The sequence below is a fragment of the Pithys albifrons genome, chromosome 11 (genome assembly GCF_047495875.1).
Source record: "Pithys albifrons albifrons isolate INPA30051 chromosome 11, PitAlb_v1, whole genome shotgun sequence".
NCBI classification, from domain to species: Eukaryota; Metazoa; Chordata; class Aves; order Passeriformes; family Thamnophilidae; genus Pithys; species Pithys albifrons.
In genome coordinates this window covers 17,307,478-17,330,085 of record NC_092468.1, presented here as the reverse complement: position 1 = coordinate 17,330,085, position 22,608 = coordinate 17,307,478, and the positions used below count along the sequence as shown (strand labels likewise).

General features: G+C 60.0%; 4 protein-coding genes across 8 annotated transcripts in view; 1 reads left to right on the top strand and 3 right to left on the bottom strand.

Moving 5' to 3' along the window:
- The first annotated feature begins 3,345 nt into the window (after positions 1–3,345).
- On the top strand, positions 3,346–11,764 carry ECEL1 (endothelin converting enzyme like 1). Its single transcript, XM_071566336.1, has 17 exons — positions 3,346–4,205; positions 6,147–6,215; positions 6,350–6,460; positions 7,014–7,106; positions 7,356–7,480; positions 7,874–8,096; positions 8,248–8,346; positions 8,443–8,517; positions 8,976–9,079; positions 9,300–9,358; positions 9,512–9,563; positions 9,692–9,759; positions 9,870–9,994; positions 10,275–10,340; positions 10,546–10,641; positions 11,174–11,250; positions 11,491–11,764. Exons 1-17 carry the CDS (start codon positions 3,462–3,464, stop codon positions 11,588–11,590), a joined length of 2,286 nt encoding a protein of 761 aa, XP_071422437.1. The 5' UTR covers positions 3,346–3,461; the 3' UTR covers positions 11,591–11,764.
- A 743-nt stretch (positions 11,765–12,507) lies between these two features.
- LOC139676882 (intestinal-type alkaline phosphatase-like) lies at positions 12,508–15,723 on the bottom strand. Its single transcript, XM_071566308.1, has 11 exons — positions 15,660–15,723; positions 14,994–15,110; positions 14,764–14,879; positions 14,327–14,501; positions 14,007–14,179; positions 13,776–13,910; positions 13,615–13,687; positions 13,397–13,529; positions 13,085–13,278; positions 12,859–12,969; positions 12,508–12,770 (listed from the first exon to the last, which is right to left on the bottom strand). The coding sequence occupies exons 1-11, from the start codon at positions 15,721–15,723 to the stop codon at positions 12,508–12,510; spliced, it is 1,554 nt and encodes a 517-aa protein (XP_071422409.1).
- A 773-nt stretch (positions 15,724–16,496) lies between these two features.
- Positions 16,497–19,686, bottom strand: LOC139676747 (alkaline phosphatase, germ cell type-like). Its single transcript, XM_071566007.1, has 11 exons — positions 19,599–19,686; positions 18,947–19,081; positions 18,676–18,791; positions 18,426–18,600; positions 18,156–18,328; positions 17,948–18,082; positions 17,799–17,868; positions 17,544–17,682; positions 17,246–17,454; positions 17,006–17,122; positions 16,497–16,783 (listed from the first exon to the last, which is right to left on the bottom strand). Exons 1-11 carry the CDS (start codon positions 19,684–19,686, stop codon positions 16,497–16,499), a joined length of 1,644 nt encoding a protein of 547 aa, XP_071422108.1.
- Positions 19,687–21,015: 1,329 nt separating this feature from the next.
- Positions 21,016–22,608, bottom strand: part of DIS3L2 (DIS3 like 3'-5' exoribonuclease 2) — a 183,139-nt gene continuing 181,546 nt past the window's right edge. For all 5 annotated transcript variants that reach the window (XM_071566546.1, XM_071566545.1, XM_071566550.1 and 2 more), the window contains one exon: positions 21,016–21,563. In XM_071566546.1, coding sequence (XP_071422647.1) covers positions 21,465–21,563 — 99 coding nt within the window. In that variant the 3' untranslated portion in view covers positions 21,016–21,464. The remainder of the gene's footprint in view (positions 21,564–22,608) is intronic.

Sequence of the window (22,608 nt, the reverse complement as noted above, 5' to 3'; positions counted from 1 at the left end):
AGATTTATCCATTATTTTATATCCACACGCCTTTAATTTTTACAGCACAGTTGGAGCAATACCCAGGGCTGTTAATAACACCAGGTCCTTCCCTGCACCCCTCTATGTGCATCTATCATGCTCCAACCAAGGTGTCAAGTGTGTCTGAGGGCCGGGTAGGTGCAGGCATGGGGGAGAATGGTGTGTGGCACCCAGTCCCAATGCCCCCACACTCCAGCCAGCTCCCTCATGGGCAGCAGGGTTGAGCTCCCTGTGCCCACCCATGAAGTAGCCTGACTCTGAGTGCTCTTACACGCCACTGGGGTTGGTGGTGCCTGGCTGTTTGGAATGCCCAAGCCTGTGGCATCTCTCTGTTGGGATTCATGAAGGCCCTCTGCCTTGGCATGTGCCCCAGGAGAGCTGTGCTGCAGCACACTGATGTATATGTAAGTGTACCAGGGTATGTGTGGATGGCAGCGAATGCTTGAGTGTGAGTACATGTGTAGAGGTAAAGCATGTATGTCTGCACAAGTGTGTGTGGGTGTGTGTGGGTGTACATGATGCACATGTGTGCCACTACCTGTGCAGGTGATGTTGCGTGCCTGCTGCAGCAAAAGGCACCTTGCCCGGGCCATGGCCAGTATCCTGTCCCTCCAGCACTGGAGAGTGCAGCCTTGGTAGTAAGGGCTGTGCCTGGGGGCAGCCCATGGTGCTCACAGGGCAAGAGTGTGTTACACATCACAGAGCCACCCACCCCATGGCAAGCAGGGCCCCATGCCATGTGTAGCAGAGCACTCAGTATGTGCTGTCCCACCACAGCACTCAGGAAGACTCAGAGCCCCCTCTGAACACCCAGAGATGTGCTGGCACAGCAGGGGTGAGGGTATCAAGGCACCCCTGAGCACAGCAGGCAGGACAGCCACATGGGGCCAGGGTACGCAGCCGCTGCAGGGGACCACCGCGGGTGGTGGGAATTGCTGGGCTATAAATCTCCATGCTGGGCCCCCCCGTGGCAGAGCAGCTCACGATATTTATGTTGGGGATTTATCTGCAATGCAGTTTAATATTCCCGGACCTTCACATGTGTATGTGAAGGCACAGCCCCCTCCCGTTGCCACCCTATGCCATCCCTGTGCCCACCGTCTCACCTGGAGCCTCCCAGGCTTTGTCTCCTGCCCACCCACAGTTCTGTCCCCTCGTACCCAGACTGGTAGGACTGGATTGGCCCTCCAGGGTGTCTGGGCAGGGGGTGGGGGGTGTCGAGCCACTGGGATGCTCCCGGCACAGGCCGTCGGCCGTGCCCACTTATGCCCTTCCTGGGTGCCCGGCTGCCGAGCGGTGGCAGCAGGGTCGCCGGACGGGCAATGCCAGGCAGACTGGCACTACCAGCAGTGTGCCATCGCCCCGGGGTGGGTGGCCCAGGGACCCCCCTGCCCTGCCTCCCCTCCAGCGGGGATGAGGTAAGGCTGGCGGGTGGCACAGGGCTGCTCCATTTGCATAATAATCTCGTTAATGGAGCCTGGCCTGCGGGAGAGCCGGGCTGGAGACACCACCCCCTCCCCGCCCCGCCGCCTCCCTCCGGCCCCGCCGCTCCGCCAGCCACGGCGCGGGGCGCGGAGCGGAGCGCGGAGCGCGCAGCCGGACGGTCAGCGCGGGGCCGGCCAGCCCCCGGCAGCCTGCTGACATCCCCCGAGAGAGCCGGTGAGCAACCTCCAGAACCCCTCGAGCATCCCGGGCAGCGTCCCCGAGCATCTCTGCCAGCATCCCCTCAGCACCCCGGGATCATCTCCCAAGTATCTCGGTGAGCAAACGGCGAGCGACCCCCGAGCACCCGCGGACATTCCGAGAATCAGAACGAAGAACAAACCCTCAGCATCCCCCGAATACCTTGGTGAGCACTCCGCGAGCAGCCCGGGGAGCAGATCCCGAGTCCGTCTGCGAGCGCTCTGCGAGCATCGCCCGAATATCCCGAGCATGAGCCCGGGGAGCACTTCCCGAGCATCCCTCGAGCAGCCCTCGAGCAGCCCTCGAGCAGCCCTCGAGTATGCCCCCGAGCATCACAGGCATCATTCCGGCGAGTACCTGCCGAGCATCTCCCTATCATCCCGGCAAGCACCTTCCCGAGCATTGTGGGCAGCATCATCTGAGCACCGCGGGCAACATTCCCCGTGTATCCCGGGCAGCGTGCCCCGGGCACCCCCGAGAATCCCCTGAGCATCTTGGGCAGCACCCCAAGCAGCATCCACCGAGCTTCCCGGCCAGTCCCCTCCCCCTCCCGCGCCCTGCCGTGCTCGCTGCCGTCCTCGCTAACTTTCCGACGGCGGCAGCTTCCCTGCATGGGCACCGCCGGTCTGCGGGCCCGGGGCACAACTTTGCCCAAGTTGCGGAAGAAATGGGGGTGCGAGGCGTGGGAGGGGCCCGTTAGAGGGAGAATACTGACCACCTCCCGAGCAGCTCTCTGTCCCCAGCCTGTCCTTCCCCACCTGCAAATTGGGGTGCCACTCTGCACCAAGCAAGACGCGGGGTCTCCTTTTGAAGCCACCCCCACAACCCATCTGTGTCCCCACCCTTCTTTCCTCATGGGCAGACCCCCTCCTCCCCAGTCACCCATGAGAGACACCCCTGCCCATCGGGGACCAGCCAGTGGAGAGCGGTTGGGTGGGTGGTGGTGGTGATAGTGGGAGAATGCTGTGAGATGTCCACAGGATCCAGGGCTTCCCACAGACTGGAATTAACTTTGCTCACACAATCACACACTGCACCACGATTTGACACAATGCAATGCAACACGGCATACCACGACCCAACCCAACACAGTGCAGGGCCACACAACCTGACCCAACCCACAACACTCAGCCCAGTCTCCCCTCAAAAATTTCCCCAAAACCCCTCTTCCCCAAGCTGCTCACCCCATCCATACCCCACCCAGAGGGACTGACAGCCCTGTGCACTCCCGGTCAGGAAGGGCTCTCAAGGTGCAGTGTGAGGATGGGCTAGCTGGACTATCCCAGACATCCACCCGGTGTGAATGCTCTTGCTGGTGCGTTGTGTGGATGTGGGGTGTGCATGAGTTAAGGCTGTGCCAGGGGCTGAAACCTGGCTGGGATGATGCAGGCAGGACCATGCCCTGTCACCAAAGGAGCTGAGAGAGGGTACAGCCATTGGATAGGGTTGCCACCAAGCTCGTGACACTGGGGTCAGCCCCAGTGCCACCAGTGGGGCACATAGGCAGTGGTGGTGATGCAGGCAGCAATGACGACAAGAAACAATCCCCCCCGCCCTTGCTCCTCCCAACGCCCCCCCCCCCCCCCCAACCATCTCCTCTGCCTTTTCCAGGAGCTTCCTGACTCACTCGGACACCCTCCATCACCTCCCTGTGGTAGGCACGGCTCCAACATGAACTGCAGGGTGCCTGAGCCTGCCCTCCACCTGCCCTGAGCCCCCTTCACCTGTGCTGCCAGCGGAGAGCGCCATCCCCAGCCATGGAGAAGACCTACTCATTGACAGCACACTATGACGAGTTTCAGGAGGTGAAGTATGTGAGCAAGTACCAGAGCGGCACCTTGCCCAATGGCTTCGCCCTCCAGCTGGGCACAGGGGCCAAGAAGCGCCGTGGGGGGCTGCCACGCTGGAGCCGCCGGGAGGTCTGTTTGCTCTCAGGGCTGGTGTTCGCTGCGGGTCTCTGCGTCATCTTGACGTGCATGTTGGTCCTTAAGTACCTGGCGGCTGAAGGGGACAGCTACTGCTTGGAGGGGTGCCAGGAGAAGAAGGCCTTCCTGAGGGCATCCCGCTTCCTCAGCGCCAACATGGATGCTACCATCGACCCTTGCCAGGACTTCTACTCCTTCGCCTGCGGTGGCTGGCTTCGGCGGCACGGCATCCCTGAGGACAAGCTGGTGTACGGCACCATCGGGGCCATCGCCGAGCAGAACGAGGCGAAGCTGCGGGCTCTGCTGAGCCGCCCTGTACGGCGCCGAGCCCCCGCCTCGGCCGAGAGGAAGGTCAAGGAGTTTTTCCGCTCATGCCTGGACCGGGCTGAGATCGACCGGCTTGGCCCCCGGCCCATGCTAGAAGTCATTGGGGAGTGCGGTGGCTGGGACGCCACTCCGGATCGTGGGGACATCAACGAGCTGCTCTACAAGACCCAGGGGGTCTACAGCGCTGCCGTGCTCTTTTCCCTCACTGTTAGCCTGGACGAGAGGAACACCTCCCGCTACGTCATCCGGGTGAGGGCACCCTGCCCCCGGGGCTGCCCCCCACCCCAGTCACCCGCCAGAGCTGATGACACCTGCCTGATGTCACCGTCCTTGTTGCAGTGGCATTGGCCATGTGGGCTTGGCTGTAGCATATGGCTCGGCCGGGGCTCCCCTCTGTCCCTGGGGACCCTCCTGTCTCCCCACCATGGGATCCCTATATCAGGCTGCCCTGGGGTGAGGGTGGCACCTTCAGGACAAGGTCTGGGGTTATGGGCGGGGGAATGCACAGAGTGAGGCAGTGCCACTCACCTGGGTGCTGAGGACAGTAGGGCACCAGGGTCTCCAGACTGCTGGTAGCCAAGCTCCTCACTTTGGCATTCTGTCTGCCATCTGTACTCAGGGGGCAAATCCCAGGTGGAGGCAGGGAGATGCCCCCCAACCCCACAGCGCTGTGTCAGGGTGCCAGAGCATTTGTCCATGGCTTTGCTGTCCTTTCACACTCCTGCCAGCTCATGTCCTTCGCCCTGTGGTGCCCCCGGGGCATGGGTGGGCTTTATCTGGCTGGCCAAGCCTCAAGCACCTTTGATGGGTGTGGCGGTGCAGTGGTGGGCATGGTGGGAGCACAGCAATGGCACAGCAAGGATGCCATGGCGGGCACGGAGGTGGGCATAGCAGGGACAAGGTGGGCATGGCGTGTGCACGGTGACGGCACGGTGGGATCGAAGTGTTGCTGCTGGCGGGAGCACTGGGAGGACACAGTGGTGGGGACGAGCCGCCCCGTTCCCTGTGTGATGGTGGGGTTCGGGGGTGTGAATGTGAATGAGACTGTGAATGAGTGTGCGGGGCCAGGGAGGCGCGGTGCCGGCTGCGGGCCGCCCGTGTGTAACACTAGAGGGAGCGTGTGTCACAGGGAAAGGGTGGGCGGGCTCAGCGGGGTCCGGGTATGCGCGGAGTGGGACAGGGTGGACGTAGAAGGGGGGAGATGGGTGTGCCAGCCAGGACTGGGCGGCGGGGTTTGCGGGGCGCGGTGTGTGTTTTGCAGGGGGGTGGAATGTATGTGTGTGTAGTGGGTGTGATTGGGGGTGGGTGTGTGATGGGTGTGAGCGCGACAGGGTGTGTGTGAGAGGTCCGAGGTTTGTGTGTGAGGGCTGCAGGTGTAGCAGCACCCGTGTAGGAAAGGAAAGGGGGCCAGGGGTGATGAGAGGGGTGGTGGAGAAAGGCTGAGAGTGCCCTTGGTTGTTCCAGGCAGCATTGTGGCTGTGTGTGTGGAGGGGTGCTGGTGGGATGGGACACAGGGGGCTGACAGAGTAGGGAAGGTGTATGTGTGTGTCTGTGTGTCTGTGTTTCTGTCTGTGTGTCTGTGTGCATGTTCATGGGGGGATAATATAAATGGTGAATGCACAGGGGTGTGAGTATCCAGAGGTGTATGTGGTGTGTGGTGAGTTACAGGTGTGGATATGTGTGTGCATGTGTACACATACATGCAAGCATGTTCAGGTGTGTGTATGTGTTAAAGGCGGTGGCTGTGGCTGCAGGATAGCAGAGGGTGTGTGTAGAGAGTGGGGGTGTCCATGCAGTTCATCCCTGTGGCTCCTTATGGGGCAAGCTGCAGCACAGGATTGAGGCTGGCCATGTGACAGGTGTGGGGATGCCATGGGACAGGTGTGGTGATACCATGGGGCAGGGATGAGGCAGAGTGTGGTGGCATCATAGAGCAGGCTATGGGGCAGCCTGGGTGCCAGTCAGGCCCTAGAGCAAGGGCCTGCCCCTAGCTCAGCAATCCCAGCCTGTTTGTGCTGCCACTGTAGCTCCAGCAGCCTCCAGCAGGAGGGAAAATGAGGCACCGATTTGCCCATGCCTGTGGTTGTTCCACCACACTGCCACTCTGCAATACAGGGGCAGTTGAAGAGTGCCTGGCTCAGCACAGCACCCCTCCTCTCCTCACCCACCACCCCCATCTCTCCCTTCCAGATCGACCAGGACGGGCTGACTCTGCCTGAACGGACCCTCTACCTCGGACAGGATGAGGAGAGTGAGAAGGTGAGGAGGAGAACAAGGAGAGGAACCAGCACCCTGCATGGGGTGACAGAGGGCATCCACTGCCAGCAGTGCCAGGGACTGGGGTACTGCAGGGCAGTGCAGGGTGGAACTCAGCATCCCTTTCCTCTGCACAGATCCTGGCTGCATACCGGGTATTCATGGAGCGACTGCTCACCCTCCTGGGGGCTGAGCATGTGGAGCAGAAAGCCCAGGAGATCCTGCAGTTGGAGCAGCACCTTGCCAACGTGAGGAGGATGTCTGCACTGGGCTTTGTGGTGCCCCTGCCCAGCCCTTGGACAGCCCAGTTGCAGATTTTTGGGGATCTCCATGTCTGGTCCTAAGGGACCCCATTACAATACCTCCTTGGGGACCTCCACTCCCAACTCTTGGGGACCTTCATTCCTGGCCCTTGGGGATCTCAGCCCCTTGAGGATCCTGTGGTGGAGTCTCAGGGACCGAGTCCCACACCTTGAGAACCTCCAGTCACCCCCCTTGGGACAACAGTCCAGCCCTGCATCCATTCCTTGTGAACCCACTCCAGACCCTTCATGATTCCAGATCCTGGGAACGTCAGTCTGGACCTTGGGGTACCCCTGTGCCCATCTCTTGGGTACTTCAATTCCTTGAGGACTCTATGATCAGGTCCATTGGCAGCAGAGGGTTCCTGGGGCAGGGAGTGGGAAGAATGTGGGTCAGCAGCCCCTCTTGCCCCAGACCTGTGCCCCATTCCACTACCCTGTCCCTGTGTCACCTCAAGGTGGGCAGTGGGATGGTGACAGCCATGCCCACTCTGTGCAGATCACAGTGTCTGAGTATGATGACGTGCGGAGGGATGTCAGCAGCATGTACCACAAAGTGACCCTGGGTGAGCTGCAACGCATCACTCCCACGGTTAGTACCCCTGGTGCCAGCCTGTCACCCCTTGCCCCCATCTGCCCCACACTATTCCCTGTTTCCCTGCTCCATGCACTTGCTGCCCCCTCTCTGCTCCAGTTAAATTCATTTGAGGATGGTGAATACACTCTGCACTTTTCTGGGTGAGAAGGGGTGTTGGAAGCCTGGAAAGTCCAGAGGGGGACCTCTCCAGGGTGGCATGGAATGAGGGTCCCCATGCCCCTCTGACCATGCCTGCCCTGGCAGCTCAAGTGGAAGCGCTTGCTGGACCGCATCTTCCATGACAACTTCTCAGAGGAGGAGGAGGTGGTGCTGCTGGCTACTGACTACATGCACAAGGTGTCTGACCTCATCCGTGTGACACCCAGCAGGTGAGTGGGGCTGGCACCTCCTGTGCCCCTGGCACCTTCCTCAGCCTTGTAGGGGGCACAGGATGGCTGTGGCTGGTCCCCCCCACTCCAGGACCCTCTTTCTGGGAAGGCAAGACTGGGCACAGGAAACCTGGGAAAGCTCCTGGGAGAAGGAACTGTTGTGAGCCCCACAGCATCCTGGTTGTGCCTGGACACCTGCTGAGTCACCTATGCTACAGGTCACCAGGCTCAACACACATGTGGGAGGGACATGGTGCCAGACTGTCCCAGTGTCCCCACAGGTCATGGCCCCTTTGTGTCCCTGAAGTGGCTTTTCCCCATCCTGGTGCATGGTCCTGCCTTCCCTGTGTGCCTGAGAACATGCCCAGGGCTGATCTTGCCCCCTGTCACCAGGATCCTTCACAACTACATGCTGTGGCGCATCGTGGTGGTGCTGAGCGAGCACCTCTCTACCCCCTTCCGTGACGCCATCCATGAGCTATCCAAGGAGATGGAGGGCAATGAGAAGCAGCTTGAGCTGGGTAAGATCTGCCTGAGCCAGGCCAACAAGCACTTCGGCATGGCCCTGGGAGCCCTCTTCGTGGAGGAGCACTTCTCCTCTGCCAGCAAAGCCAAGGTAGGTGTTGCTGCCTATGGGCATGAAGCCACCATGACCCTTCCATCATCTTGCCAAAGTGGCTGCTGAGCACCCAGCACCCCACTGGGGGCTGTCTGGCTGGCGATGGATGGCGAGGATGCCATGCCAGCACTGTGGTGACCCATCATAGGTGCAACAGCTGGTGGAGGACATCAAATACATCCTGGACCAGCGCCTAGATGAGCTGGACTGGATGGATGAGGAGACACGGAGAGCAGCCAGGGCCAAGGTAGTGGCCCCCAGCATGAACTCCTCTCCTTGCCTCCTCACCAGCCCAGAGGCACAGGGGATGGGGGCATCCACCCACCACTCACTTTGCCCACAGCTCCGGTACATGATGGTGATGATCGGGTATCCCGACTTCCTGCTGAAACCAGAGGCCATCGACAAGGAGTATGAGGCAAGGAGTGTCCCATGAGCACATGGGGGGAATGGGCATGTGTAGGGAGGAGATGATCCCCACATTGGGGTCTGCAGAGATGCCACCCCAAAACAGGCCACCTGCTGGTGCTCATTGTATCCCACCAGTGACAAGGTGCCGCACGTGGGCAGTGCCATACTCTTCCTGGGATCTGGGATGGTGTCTCCTTCCCCACATTGCAACCTCAGAGCTCAGCCCCATCCTGAGCAAGGGCTAGGGTTGCCAGCATGGCCCAGAGAGCCCACAGAATTAAAGGAGAAGCAGCTGCCCCTGTGGACACAAGCATGGGACATGAGGACACACTCTGACACATCCAAACCACAGCCACTGTCCCATACCCTCTGTCACTAAGGCTCACAGGGGTGGGATGATGCCCCAGACCTGTTCCTCACACTCTTGGGGCTGGCATGACCCCTTGATATGACTGTGCCCCTCAGTTTGATGTGGATGAGAAGACCTACTTCAAGAACATCCTCAACAGCATTGCCTTCAGCATCAGGCTCTCGGTGAAGAAGATCCGACAGGAGGTGGACAAGTCTGCGTGGGTATCCCCTTGTCCTGGGAGTAATATGGGGGAAGGGGGGGGCAGCATGACCCCATCAATGCCCCCTGTCCACGTGCCCAGTTGCACCCCATAGGGTGTAGGCAGAAGCGTACAGGACAAGCCAGGAATGCCCCCCTGTTCCCCAGCTGTGCAAAGGGGTGGCATGTCTATGTCCCTTAGTGCCCCTGCAGCCCAGCACTGCTGTCTCTCCTTGCAGGTGGCTGCTGCCTCCTCAGGCACTGAATGCCTACTACCTGCCCAACAAGAACCAGATGGGTGAGCACTGCCCACCCCCTATCAGCCCCCGAGTGGGGGAGCGGCAAGGATTTGGGGTGGGGGCACAGCCCAGGGTCCCATGTCACTGGGTGATGATGTGGGTGGGTACAGGGGAGTGTAACCCTCCACTGCAAAGTTCTCCTGTGTCCCCAGTGTTCCCTGCTGGAATCCTGCAGCCCACCCTCTATGACCCTGAGTTCCCACAGTGAGTGTGGGGCCATGGGGTGGCCGGGGGGTGTCAGGGCAGGCGATGGGGTGCCATGTCCTGGGGTCACCACCATCCCTGCCAGCAACATGCTCTCCACCCTCTCACCTCTGCTCCCCACCCAACAGGTCCCTGAATTATGGTGGGATTGGCACCATCATTGGGCACGAGCTGACCCATGGTTACGATGACTGGGGTGAGTCTCCTCCCCATATCATACCAGGACGGGAGGTGGGTGGGCTGAGGGCAGTCAGGCAGGTCGCCTGGGTCCCTTGAGACTAACAGGGGTGGCGATTGCCTTGGCAGGGGGACAGTACGACCGGCACGGGAACCTGGTGCACTGGTGGACAGAGCGGTCATACAGCAAGTTCCTGAAGAAGGCACAGTGTATTGTCAATCTCTATGACAACTTCACTGTCTACAATCAGCGGGTGAGACTGCCCTGACCTGCTGGACAATGACACCCAGGGCACACAGTGCCCCAGGGGGATGTCCCTGGTGCTGTGTAGCTGAGGCTGGGTGTCTGCAGAAGAGCCTTGCTCTGCCCTGCCCAGCCCTGAGACCCAACAATTCATCACACCTCAGCTTGGAAATTCCTTAGGGTGCTGGGTGGGGCAACTGAAGCACAGCCTCCATGCCAGGATGGGATGGGAGGGATGCCTGGCTGAGGGGACTTCTCTGTTCACCCTGTAATTGCTCTTCTCCTGACAGGTGAATGGCAAACACACACTGGGGGAGAACATCGCTGACATGGGGGGGCTTAAACTTGCCTACTACGTAAGTGTCCCCCCACCCTGAGGTGTCAGCCATTGTCAAGATGCTTTTGCTGTCCCCACTGAGTGGGCTGGAGACCCCCAGCCCCTCCTTGCTCCCTGCAGCAGGGAGTGGGGATGATCCTGCTTGCTGGTTGCTGAAGGGCCTGAGGGGTGGGTTGAGAGTGGGTTTGGAGTAGGCCATGCTGGGGGCACACCTTGTTCTCCAGGCCTACCAGAAGTGGGTGCGGGAGCATGGACCTGAGCACCCCCTGCACCACATGAAATACACACACGACCAGCTCTTCTTCATCGCCTTTGCCCAGGTGAGCCCCTGCTCTCCCCACACAGAACAGGTACTGGAGCAGGAGGGTTAACCTGTGTGGTGTGGGTGGCCCAAAGGGACGGTGACAGATCCCTGGGGGACCCAGTGCTCATGGCCAGGAGCCTGGCTTGGCTGCATCAGCAGGTCCTGGCCTCAGGGTACAGAGCTCAGCCCTGCACAGAACACCCCACATTGCCCCATTGCTCCTGGGGACCCTACAATAACAAACATGTGTCCCCCCATCACCTCCAGAGGCTCTATAGTAATAAACACACATGATCCCAAACTTGTAGGAGACCCTACAGCCAGGCAGCTCACAATCCAGGAGACTCCATAATAACAATAATGCCTCCATGATCTCTCAACCCACCTATACCACATACACAGGCTACTGAGGAACCCTACAATAACAAGCATAACCAGGGCATTGCTGCCCCCAACACCCAGCAGCCAGAAAGGCTGTTATGCCGCAGTAGGTGCCTGGGCCTGGGGTGCTCCAGTCAGCTCACCCATGGAACCCTTCTCCCCTGCAGAACTGGTGCATCAAGCGGCGATCCCAGTCCATCTACCTGCAGGTGCTGACAGACAAGCACGCCCCAGAGCACTACAGGTACTGGGTGCTCCCAAAAAGGGAGGGGCATGGTGGGTGCCAGCCTTCCCCACAGCTGTCAGTGCCATGCAAAGTGGGGTGGACAACCTTTGGGGTGCTGGTGCCAGCCGATTTTGGGTGGATATCCCTGCAGCAAGGGATGTAGCAGTGCTAGGGTGAGCAGGTGTCCTCAGCAGGGTGCATGGCAGCAGTAGGAGGTCCGGGGGTGCCCAGTTCTAAGATGCCCCCATCTCCTGGCAGGGTCCTGGGCAGCGTCTCGCAGTTTGAGGAGTTTGGACGAGTTTTCCACTGCCCCAAGAACTCTCCCATGAACCCGGTGCACAAGTGCTCAGTGTGGTGAGGTCGATCCCCCTCCGGCAGGCTGGCAACCCCCATCCCCATCCCTGCTTGAGTGCCACCTTGTGCCTACTCTCCACCTTCCTGTTTACCCCTCCTACTGTCCAGGCGTAAGGGGGACCCCTGGGTGACACAGGGGATCACCCCAAAGCCAAGCACATGCCACAGGAGTGGAGGCGGCAGGGAGACATTTTAGTTGGGCAGCTGCCTCGTGCCCATCCCCTTCATACTCACTGCCCTGTGCAATGGGGGTGCCCTCAGTCCCCATGGGGGAATGAGGGCATGCCCAGGTACCCCTGTGCCCCTTCTTCTGTCCACCCACCCCAAACCCTTCACACAGCCCTACCACATCCAGCCCAGCACTGGTCAAGGCGGGGACAGTGATTCAGAGTCAGCATGGGGTTGTACCAGGCCAAAAGTCTCCCCTTGCTGGTGCCCCCCCTGGCACCCCCCACACCAGCCCCATCTTGTCCCTGCACCAGTCCTGCCAGCAGGGGGGCACAGCGGCAGAGCTGGGACCCAGGAGATGCCAGCCTGCCTAGGAACACAGACATTTGCTGTATTTTTCGCTGCTGTTTCTGGTCAATAAAACAGTGGATATGCCAGGCAGTTGCAAGGGGCCATGCCTGTGAGTTTGGGAGCAGTGAGCAGCACCCCCAGCCCTGCCCACATGGCACCCCCACACTGCTACCATGCTTGCCCCATCAGTGTCACACACCATATTTATTTAACACTGTATTTAACACCCTCAGTGTGGGTGGTGTAGGATCCCCCCAGTGCCCAGGACTTGGTGCCTCTGTGACAGGTGCATCCAGACCAGGGATGATTCAGAAAGCTGCTCTCCACCTGCAGGTGCCACACTGTGGGGAGGGGGGAAACACGAGTCTGGCAGCACCCACAGGGTGCCCTGGGGACACGGGATCAGTGGAAGAGGGGCAGGAGTAGGGTGGGCAGGAGCAGGGCCAAGAGGGTGGCATGGGTGCCAGGGGCAGAGTTCCCCAGGCGGCAGTCAGTGTAGGGCTCGAGGCAGGCGGCGTAGGCCATGACATGGGCCACGTAGGTCTGCTCCTGCACCCCGTGGAAGAGGTGGGCCATGGGGCCCTTGGCCAGGATGGCCACATCCTCACCACCGTGGGTCTCCGAATTGAGGGGCACGGCTGCCTGCTGCAAGTACTCGAACTGCACTGCAGAGGGGAGACAGGGGTGTGAGGAGGGGGCAATGGTGGCCCCCAGACCCATCCCACCACCCAGCCATGGTCTCTGTGCCCTTACTGGCTGTGTCAACGTCCACGTTGGGCCGGTTGGGGCCTGGGTACCCCGGCCCATTCCCGTAGAGGATGGATGTGTAGCTCTTCCTATCGGTGGCTGACTTGGGGGCCAGACCTGGTGAGGGGGGGTGATGGAGGGGGAGGATCAGCCAAGGAACACCTGCATCACCCCTCTGGCTACAGTCAGGGTGCTGCAGAGCTGGCAGTGCTGGCGCAGGGCAGAGCCACACCGAAGATGGAGGAGCCACGCAGGGTGTAGCCACCAAAGGAGAAGACGTGTGAGTGGTCAGCAGTGACAACGGTGAGGGTCTCTGCCTCGTCTGTCAGGACACCTGCCCGCTCGATGGCCCGATCGAACTCCACCGCCTCTGTCAGTGCCTTATGGGCTGCACCGTCATGGTGGCCATGGTCAATCCTGCCACCTGCAGATGGGCACCCTTGGTGGGCTGGGGACTGAGGGCTGTACCCCCAACTCCCACTCCCACCCTGGGATGTGGGACTCCCGTCTCACCAGCCCCACCAGCACCAGCCCCAACTTATCTTCCACAAAGAGGTAGAAGCCTTTGGGGTTCCTGCTCAGGATGGTGATGGCCGCCTCCATCATCTCAGTGAGCGATGGGTCCAGGGTGGTGTTACGCACCAGGTTGTACTTCGTGTCCCCAGGTTCAAAGAGACCTGGGAGGGGACACGTTGGGGACAACCTCAGTGTCTTCACATGTCCTGGTGCATGTCAGATCCTGGCACACAGGGCATGTGTTACCCATCAAATAATTCACGCTGGGGTTGGCAGCAGCAGCCAGCATCTCTGTCTTGTTCCAGACGTAGCGGGCACCCTGTGGGCGAATCCCACAGGGGGTTAGTGGGTGCCTGGCCCTGCACCAGGAGCAGTGGGCAGAGGACTATCCCTGCTGTGTCACCCACCGGCCGTTTCTCCAGCCACGTGTCAATGAGGTTTATCCCATCCTCACGTATCCCATTCTGCTGGCTGTAGGTGGGATATTCAGGGTCCGGTGTCCCCACAGGGGTCATGTATTTGCGACCACCCCCCAGGATCACCTGGAAGGGATGAGACAGGTGCAGTGTTAATTGGGGTGCCCTGGGTGGAGGAGGAGTGTCTGCCCCTGCTCCCTCCTCCCATCCACGGGTGCTCACGTTGATGTCGACGTTGTGGACCAGCTGCCAGGCGATGTCCTTGCAGCCCTCCTGCCGTGCACCCGTGGGCATGCTGGCATCCGCGTACCAGTCACGGTTCACCACATGTGCGTAGGTCCCCGAGGGCGATGCATGTTGCACCCGCGTTGTCGTCACGATGCCCACTGACTTCCCTGTCAACCCCCTGCCCATCAGGCCCCATGAAGGGCAACAGCCCCCCCCCCCCATCCAGCTGTGGGATGCTCACTGGGGGAAAGCCTCCAGCAAGTGTGGTGCCCCTTGTCCCCACAGGGTCCCTCCGGCCCTGCAGCCCCCGTTACCAGCTTTGCGGGCTCGCTCCAGCACCGAAATCACCTCGTTGCCTGCCGTGGTGCTGCACTGCGAGTGGCGGGCGGCTGCGCTCACCCCCACTGTCTGGTAGTTGCCCTTCACCCCACAGAGATAGGCTGTGGCTGTCCCCGCGCTGTCGGGGACCTGCCGGTCCACATTATACGTCTGCCGAGGACAGAGGGGCTCAGGGCAGGCACAACTGGCAGAGTCACACAGCGAGATGCCCCCCCCCCTGCCCCGTGCTCCCTGCCATGCTCATTTGCTCACCCAGAGACAAGTGTGGGATGTGCAGGGTCCCCATGCACTGCACATGTGCATCCCTGTGCTGCCAGCAGCACCAAAGGTATCACTGTGGCTCTGTGCCTGGCATCACCATGGCCCCATGCCCAGGATCACTCTGGCCCCTGTCCAGTATGGTGGGATTTACCTTGGAGAGAGCCACGTAGGGGAAAGCATCCAGGGCAAGAGGGGTCTCAGGGCCCAGCTTCCCCTGCTGCTGCCCCTTGAGGATGCGGGTGGCCGTGATGGTGGGGATTCCGAATCCTGGGCAAGGAGAGAGGTCCTGGTCACCCTCTGGACCAAGTGCCCTCCCCACATCCCACTCAGCAGAGCACTGGCCATGCCAGCCTGCCTGCTGGGGGTGCCATCAGGACTCACCATCCCCAAGGAAGAGGATGAGGTTTTTGGCTTGGCCTATCCTGGGTTGGACTTTCAAGGAGGCCTCAATGGCTGCAGCCGCTTGCTTGTACCAGAAGGATGGATTCTCCTCCTCAGCTAGGACAGGGCAAATACCTGTCAGTCTCAACTCACCAGCACCTGCATCGCTGGGGCACCTCACCAGGGTACCCACACCCCAGGAATACTCATTCCCTGGCCATCCCCATGCTGGGACCATCTGTATCAGGGACTAAGGGGTTCAGGCTGCTATCTGGGGTTGGGGAAGACCATGCAGGCTTGTACCTATGGCCTGGCCTGGGGTCCTGGAGCAGGGAAAGAGGGCGGCAGCAAAAACAGACATGATGGGAAGTTATCTGGCAGAGGGGATGGGGCCAAAACCATGGTGATGGTGTGGTGATAGAGGATACAGGCACTTCTCCCAGCCCTTCCCCCAGCTCTGCCCCCGGCCCAGAAACAGGCAGAAACCTGGGGGAAAGCTGGCTCAAGGACCCCAGAAAAACAACAGTAAACTCCATTTACCCTTGCAAAGCTGGGCAGCCCCCGCCCATTTCCCCAGACCCTCCCTGTGGCCAGCCAGGCTGACACCCTGCTTCCCCAGACACCCGCTGCAGCCAGCCAGGCACCCATCCCCATCCTTGTCCCCACCTGGGATGACAGCAGTGCTGAGCCCTGCCCAGAGGAAGAGGGTGAGGGATGTCAGGAGCTGCATGGTGAGATCCAACAGACCAATGCTGCTGGCAGTGTCTGCAACTCCAGCAGATCCAGGGAGGGACTTTGGACAGGGATCAGACTTTGCAGGGTGTGTGGAGGGGTTCAGCACGTGTTAGATAGCCAGGTGCACTAAGCAGCTTGCACAAAGGCCACAGGGCTGGGCTGCTGGCACCTCCTTGGCACACCACTGTGGGGCTGCTGGGGCACAGATGGGCTTGGGGTGCAGACAGACACAGGAACAAGAGGATGTGCTGTGCCTGGCAGGAAATCCTGCCGCCACTACAAAGCTGTGGTGCCAGGTAGGTGGATGACCTGTCCTGGGGTGCCACAGGCAGCGCTGAGCACTGGACATGGGACATCAGCAATATTGGAAGCACCTGGGGTCACTTGTGCATCGAACACCTGGCTCTCTTGGCCAGACTTTCTAGAGAAATAAATCCATGCTGCTCCTTTCTCAGCCCTTTCCGGGAACATACCAACACTTGTGCTGTGTCCCAGTCTGGCAAAGATGGAGAGGACATGGCCTTCCCTCACTCTCATTTCATTGCTTCCTTCATCCCAGGGCCTCCAGTGCCGGTTCCAGGGGGAAACTAGGAGACATGACCAGCTGGGCAAACCAAGGCACAGGGCAGCACTTCAGGAGATGACCGCCACTGTGAACCTTTGCACAGTGGATAGAGACAAACAACCTGTGTTTTATTTCATCCCTGGGTTCTGGCCACAGTGGGGACCTGGCTGCCAAGACCTTCGATGGGACTCAGCCAGGGGCTCTCAGCCTCCCACCACAAGGGCAGCCATACAGAGGGCCAAGAGGGCGAGCAGAGTCTGTGGGGAGCACTGGGTGCCGCGGGAGGCCCTGCGGGCTGTCCTGCACTCAGGCTCTGTGGCGTAGGGCTCGAGGCATGCGGCATAGGCCATGGCGTGGGCGATGTAGTGCTGCTCCTGCACCCCGTGGAAGAGGTGGGCCATGGGCCCCTGGGCCAGCACCACCACATCCTCCCCACTGTGAGTCTCCATCTCCAGTGGCACAGCTGCCTGCTGCCTGTAGTCCTTGTCCTCTGCAAGGGGGAGAGGAGAAATGGAGCTGGGGCAGAAGGCTCTCTGAGGTGTCATGCGTGGGGGCGGGCACATCCCATCACCCTGGCATCAGGGCAATTCCTGCCCAAGTGACTTCTGAGCCTTGCAGTGGCACCAGGACCCTGTGCGTCCCCAGCAACCATGCCAGAGGGATGCTGTCCCCCACCACCCTGTGCCTCCATTCCATCCCCACAGACTCCTACCTGCAGCGGGGAGGCTGGCAGCTGGACGGCCGCCATCATGGATGCTGTAGCCAGGACCATTGCCATAAAGGATGCTGGTGTAGGCTCGCTTGTCCTTGGCTTTCTTGGGAGCCAGCCCTGGCACAGGGAAAACCATTGTCACTTCCCATCTCACTCCCCACCTGGGCGAGCTCAGCCTCCAGTGGAAGCAAAAAGGTGAGGCGTGGAGAGGGATGCTCATTGCCTCTCCCCAAGACCCACCAAAGATGGAGTTGCCTCGTGGTGTGTTGCCTCCAAAGGTGAAGACATGGGAGTGATCAGCTGTCACCACTGTCAAGGTGTCAGCGGGGGAGGTGAGCTCTCCTGCCCGCGCCACTGCCTGGTCCAGCATGACAGCCTCCATCAGCGCCTGCTTGGCCCGGCCACTGTGGTGACCATGGTCGATCCTGCCACCTGCACGGGGAATGCAGCTGTCACCCTCTTCCTGATTCCCTTGGATTCCCACCTGCTCCCAGGACCCACATCCCATGCCAGTCCCAGCCACACTGCCTGGAGCTACTCATCTTCCACAAAGAGGAAGAAGCCATTGGGGTTCCTGCGCAGGATACGGATGGCCTTTTCTGTCATCTCCACAATGGAGGGGTCCGTGGATGTGTTGCGGTTCAGCTCGTACCTCATGTCCTTGGGCTCAAAGAGGCCTGGGGAAGCACAGCAAGGGGGGTCCATGGTGAGGCTGCTCTGTCCCCCTACAAGCATCTCTGGAGAGGGGAGGAGGAGGAAGCACTGCCCATGGTACAGGCAGTGATGCTCCTACCCATAAGGTGGTTCACAGAGTCATCTTCAACTGCATCCAAGCCCTTCTTGTTCCAGACATAGCGGGCGCCCTGTCGGCGAGAGCAGAGCCAGTGCCAATGGCACATGCCCCATGCCCAGAGTCACGTCCCATCTGTCCCAGCATGTTACCTGCTTGGCACTCAGCCATTCAGCAATCAAGTCCCGGCCGTCCTTCCTGGTGCCATTCTGATCTGGGTCCTCAGGGTATTCAGGGTCCGGAGTCCGCTTGGGGGTCATGTACATCCTCCCGCCGCCCAGGATCACCTGCCCGGGAGCTCAGCAGACCCTCCCAACATTCCTGGTGGACCCTCCCTCCCACGCCCGCTCCCCAGCTCACGTTGATGTCTGTGTTGTGCACCAGCTGGTAGGCGATGTCCTTGCAGCCGTCCCGCAGAGCCTCCTTGGGCATGTTGGCGTCGGCGTACCAGCTCCGGCTGGCTGAGTGTGCGTAGGCTGCCGCGGGGGACGCGTGCTGCACCCGCGTGGTCGTCACAATGCCCACTGACTTGCCTGCAGCATGAGCAGGGGGTTACAGGGAGCCCATCCAGCTCTTCACTGCAGAGTGCCCATGCCAGGCTCTCTGACAGGCTTGCCTGCTGCCCCGTACCCGCCAGCCTGGCACGGTGCAGGATGGAGTCCACCTCGTTGCCAAAGGTGGTGCGGCATTTTCCATAGATGGCTGCCCCATTCAGCCCCAGAGTCTTGGCATTGGCCTTCACCCCACAGAGGTAGGCAGTGCCTGTGCCAGCACTGTCGGGCACCTGCCTGTCGATGGTGTAGGTCTGGAAGCAAGAGGGGTTCAGTTGGATTTTAAACAGGGGCAGCAGGACTGTCCCTCCCAGCACTGCCCCACTGACCTTGGCTAGAGCCATGTGGGGAAAGGTCTCCATGGCCAACACGGTCTCCTCGCCTGAGCCCCCAGCCAGCTGCCCCTTGTAGATCCGAGCCGCTGACATGGTGGACAGCCCCATGCCTGTGGACTTGTCTGAGTCACAGGGTGGCACGGGGATGGGACCAGGGGACAGCCTTGCCCTGCCCAGGCACTGCCTGGAGACCTGCAGCAGCCCCGTCTTCTGATCAGCCACATCCACCAGCTGCTGAGGGCCTGGCAGGGACCAGGGCACTCACCGTCACCCATGAAGAGGATGATATTTTTGGCCCGCTGTGCTCCTGGCTGCAATGCCAGGGCTGACTCCAGCCTCCTCCTGGCCCCTTTATTCCAGTAGCCTGGGGTCTTCTCAGCATCTGGAGGTGAGAGCAGAGCTGGCAGGGGTGCAGGGGCACTGGGCACCCTGAGGGTCTTCAGGGGCACCCCCCAAGGTTCCAGCATGGGCACCTCCACCACAGGTGAATTTAGCAGCTCTAAAGCTCCCTTCCAGGAAGGATCAGAAATCCCTTGGGGATCAGCATGGTCTTTGGCACCCCAGCATTGCTCAGAACCCACTTGCAGAGAGGGAAACTGAGGCACAGTTTGGCAGGGAAGTTCCTCGTGCCTCTTGGCAGAGGGGATGGGGTGCCTAAGCATGAGCCACCATGGTGAGGGTGCAATGGTCGGGCAAAGTCAGTGCCAAGGGACTGACTAGGGGCAGCAGGGATGGGGGGAACACGGACAGGGCCTGCTTTGGGGGGAAGTGCGACCACCCCATTCAAAGGCTCAGACCACCCAGAGGTGGCTGTGAGGGTCCCCCTTTGCTGGTGCCCCATGGGGAGGTGACATGGTCCCCAGAGACCCCCAGGGAAGTGACACCAGACCCACCACCCCCCCACCAAGGGTTCTTACCCCACTGTCCCACACGGCCCCTTGCAACAGAGGCTGCAGTGGTGAGCTGAGCGAGGAAGCAGAGGATCAGGTAGGTTCCAGGGTCCATGCTGCCCACCCCAGCTCCCTTCTGGAATGCTGCCTGTGACCAGGGCAAGAGGACAGCCCTTTATAGCTCTTCCCTGTCCTGTGAGACGATGGGCTGATAACATCAGGGACTATCTCCCAGCCCTCCCAGGGCCCTCCCAATGTCCTGGCCTCCCTGGGGCTATCCCTGCCCCCCACCAGCAAGGCAGGACCTCCGGCCTGTCCCTGGGGAGCCGGGCACCTCGTGGCCCCCAGCTCCCATGGGGGCAGTTTCTGCAGGACCCCAGGGAGCAGAAGGGAGGTCGCAGAGCAAAGGGCTGTTATCACAGACAGGCCGAGCCAGATAAGGCTGGATCTGCCTGGTTTCCCCTGAGACAAACCCACGGAAGGGGACACTGGGCTGAGGGGTAGGGGATGGACATCCTGGCTTTGGTGTCAGTGTCTTCCGGTCCTCTCTCCCAGAGGACAGTCACATGGTGCCTGTCAGGTCCAGGGACAGCCCGTGCCCAATATGGTGGGTGCACTTGGGGCAGCCCATGCCAGCAGACCTGCATGGTGAGGTCTGTTGCAGGCAGGGAACAGCCCCATGTCACCAGCACCAGGTGACATCCACACATGGTAGCACTGCAGGTGTCCCTGATGGCTTTCAGGACTCACCAGCTTCTGAGAAGTGTCTTTTACCCACTTGACCCAGCCCAGCACCTGATCCTCCATTCCCAGCTGGGCATCCCAGTTTTTGACACCTTCTGCTTCTTGCCAAGGGCAGATGTGTTGGTGCCAGGCTGTCATCACTGATGAAGAAGAGTGATGCAGGGCAGAATGGACCCATTCCTTCTTGCCAGATATCAATCTGCCTACCAGCCACTGCTTGTGGTGAAGTGAAGCCCATTCACCTGGAGACATCCTGCATGGTGTGGAGGGTGGATGCGGGAACAGAGAGCAGGCAGAGGCGACTGGAGATTGCAGAGAGGTTGGTCAGTCTGTGAGGCACTGGATGCTCTCACTGGCAGGGAGAAGCAAGGACGTGGTGCTGCAGGGTTCCCAAGGAGGGTTAGGCTGGAGGTCAAGGTGTGAGAGACTGTAGCAGATAACATGGGGACTCCCAGAGAAGGCTCAGACTGAGGGATCAGCTGCCAGACTGGGAGCTGGGAGCAACTATCCTGATCTCTGACACCTTTTGCCCAAGCATATCTGGGGCTGGGAGAGGTGTTCAGATTGCTTGGATTTCATAATCACTGGGAAGTGGAGCCAGAGGGAGGCACCAAGCTGCCCAAAAAATGAGTTACTGCTGGGATTCCCCAGCTGGGGGAACACGGAGGGCACAAAATAAAACCTGCACGAGCTCCACACACAGCTGCTGACCCGGCTTTTATTACATGACACACAACTCTGCATGAAACCCTCCAGCATGGCCCCACATCTGCATTCCAACGCATCCCACCACATCCCACCTGTGATGGTGGAGCCAGCCCCTCTCTGCTCCCAGGGACATGCATTCCCACTCAGCCCTCACCACCGGCACCTGAGACCGGGGATGGACATGACTGCTTTAAAAAAAAGTAAGAAAGCATCAAGCTAAAAATACCCAAGAGCAGAAGTGCTCTGTCTGGGGCAGGCTCAAGCCCTGAGCTCTGCTCCCAGCTGGAGTTAAAATCCAAACCAGAAATAAAACCACATTGGTTTTAAAACTCAAAACTCCAAAGTCCTCATGGGTCCCTTCGGCTCCCGGTAGGTGCTGGTACAGGGCCTGGGAGGTGAGGAAGGGCCGGTAGCAGGGAGTACACGCAGCCTTCCCCGAGCTCACTTCTCTGAGCTTGGTCTCTTCAGCAGGGCGCTGTACTTGAGGGGGCCACTGTCCGCTGTCAGCACCACCTCCACCAGTGTGAAAATGCTGATCACCTTCAGCCAGAGAGACAAAGACAGAGGAAAGAGGGTTTTCAGGTGATTGACAACACATTAAGATTTGCTTAGTCGCGGTGGGTTTTTGGTGCCTCCACCAGGGTACCCATGAGGAGCCAAGGAAGGGGGCAGGATAGATTCAGACAGCTCTGCTGCAGTCCAGGGTGCTCCTCGGGCTGGGGGCAGCATCTTTAAGGGCAATATCACAGGCTCTGAAGCTAGCCAAGGAACCCAAACTGATCTAAATGAGCCTCCCAAAATACCCTCACTTATTCCAGCCTGACCAGGCCCCACTTAAGTTCTTTGCACACTCTGGGAAGGATTGTGGGCAATTGTGCCCTTGGCTTTGGGTCCCAACCTTCCCTCAAGCCCGCCCATGCCTTCCCTCTTCAGCCGCACATCATCCCTGAATGAAACTTGGCCAAGCACCAATGGTGAGCTGTGCAAGAAGAGTTTTCCTCACGATGGTGAACATTTTATCAACATTTCACAAGGAGGGAACAATCTGCCTGTGCTCTCACAGTGAGGGGACACCCACGAAGAGAGCATGGTGGATGAGAAAGATGCAAGGGAATAAAACACACAGAGAATCAATCCCTCCTGTTCAGGAGCAGTGCTGCTGCTGCCACCTCCATGCTCCTCTGACCCCAGCTCTTCCTGCAATTGTATGGATTAGAAATGTGAGGCATCGATCTGGTCTGTCCTTGAAGCAGAGTTCAGGAGTTGGCTGGGACACTGGGAATGGCTTTCCCGGGGCCATGGCCAGGCATCTGGGGACTTATCTTGCTGGAGCCCATCCCCAAGACCTGTGCTGCAGGCTTGCTGGGGCCATCTGCTCGGGGCTGGCCTGCAGGAGAAGCAGGCACGGAGATACCAGCATAACCTCGTCCAACCCTTCCCAGCTCATTCAGTGCCAGCTGCTCCCTATTAATCATTCAGAGCAGGAAAATCTCGTTGAGACTTAAAAGTACCAAACTGGCCAGCAAGGAGCAAGCTACAGGGAAATCCTTCTGCAGGTTGGCTGCCCAGAGAGCTGCTGGCCACT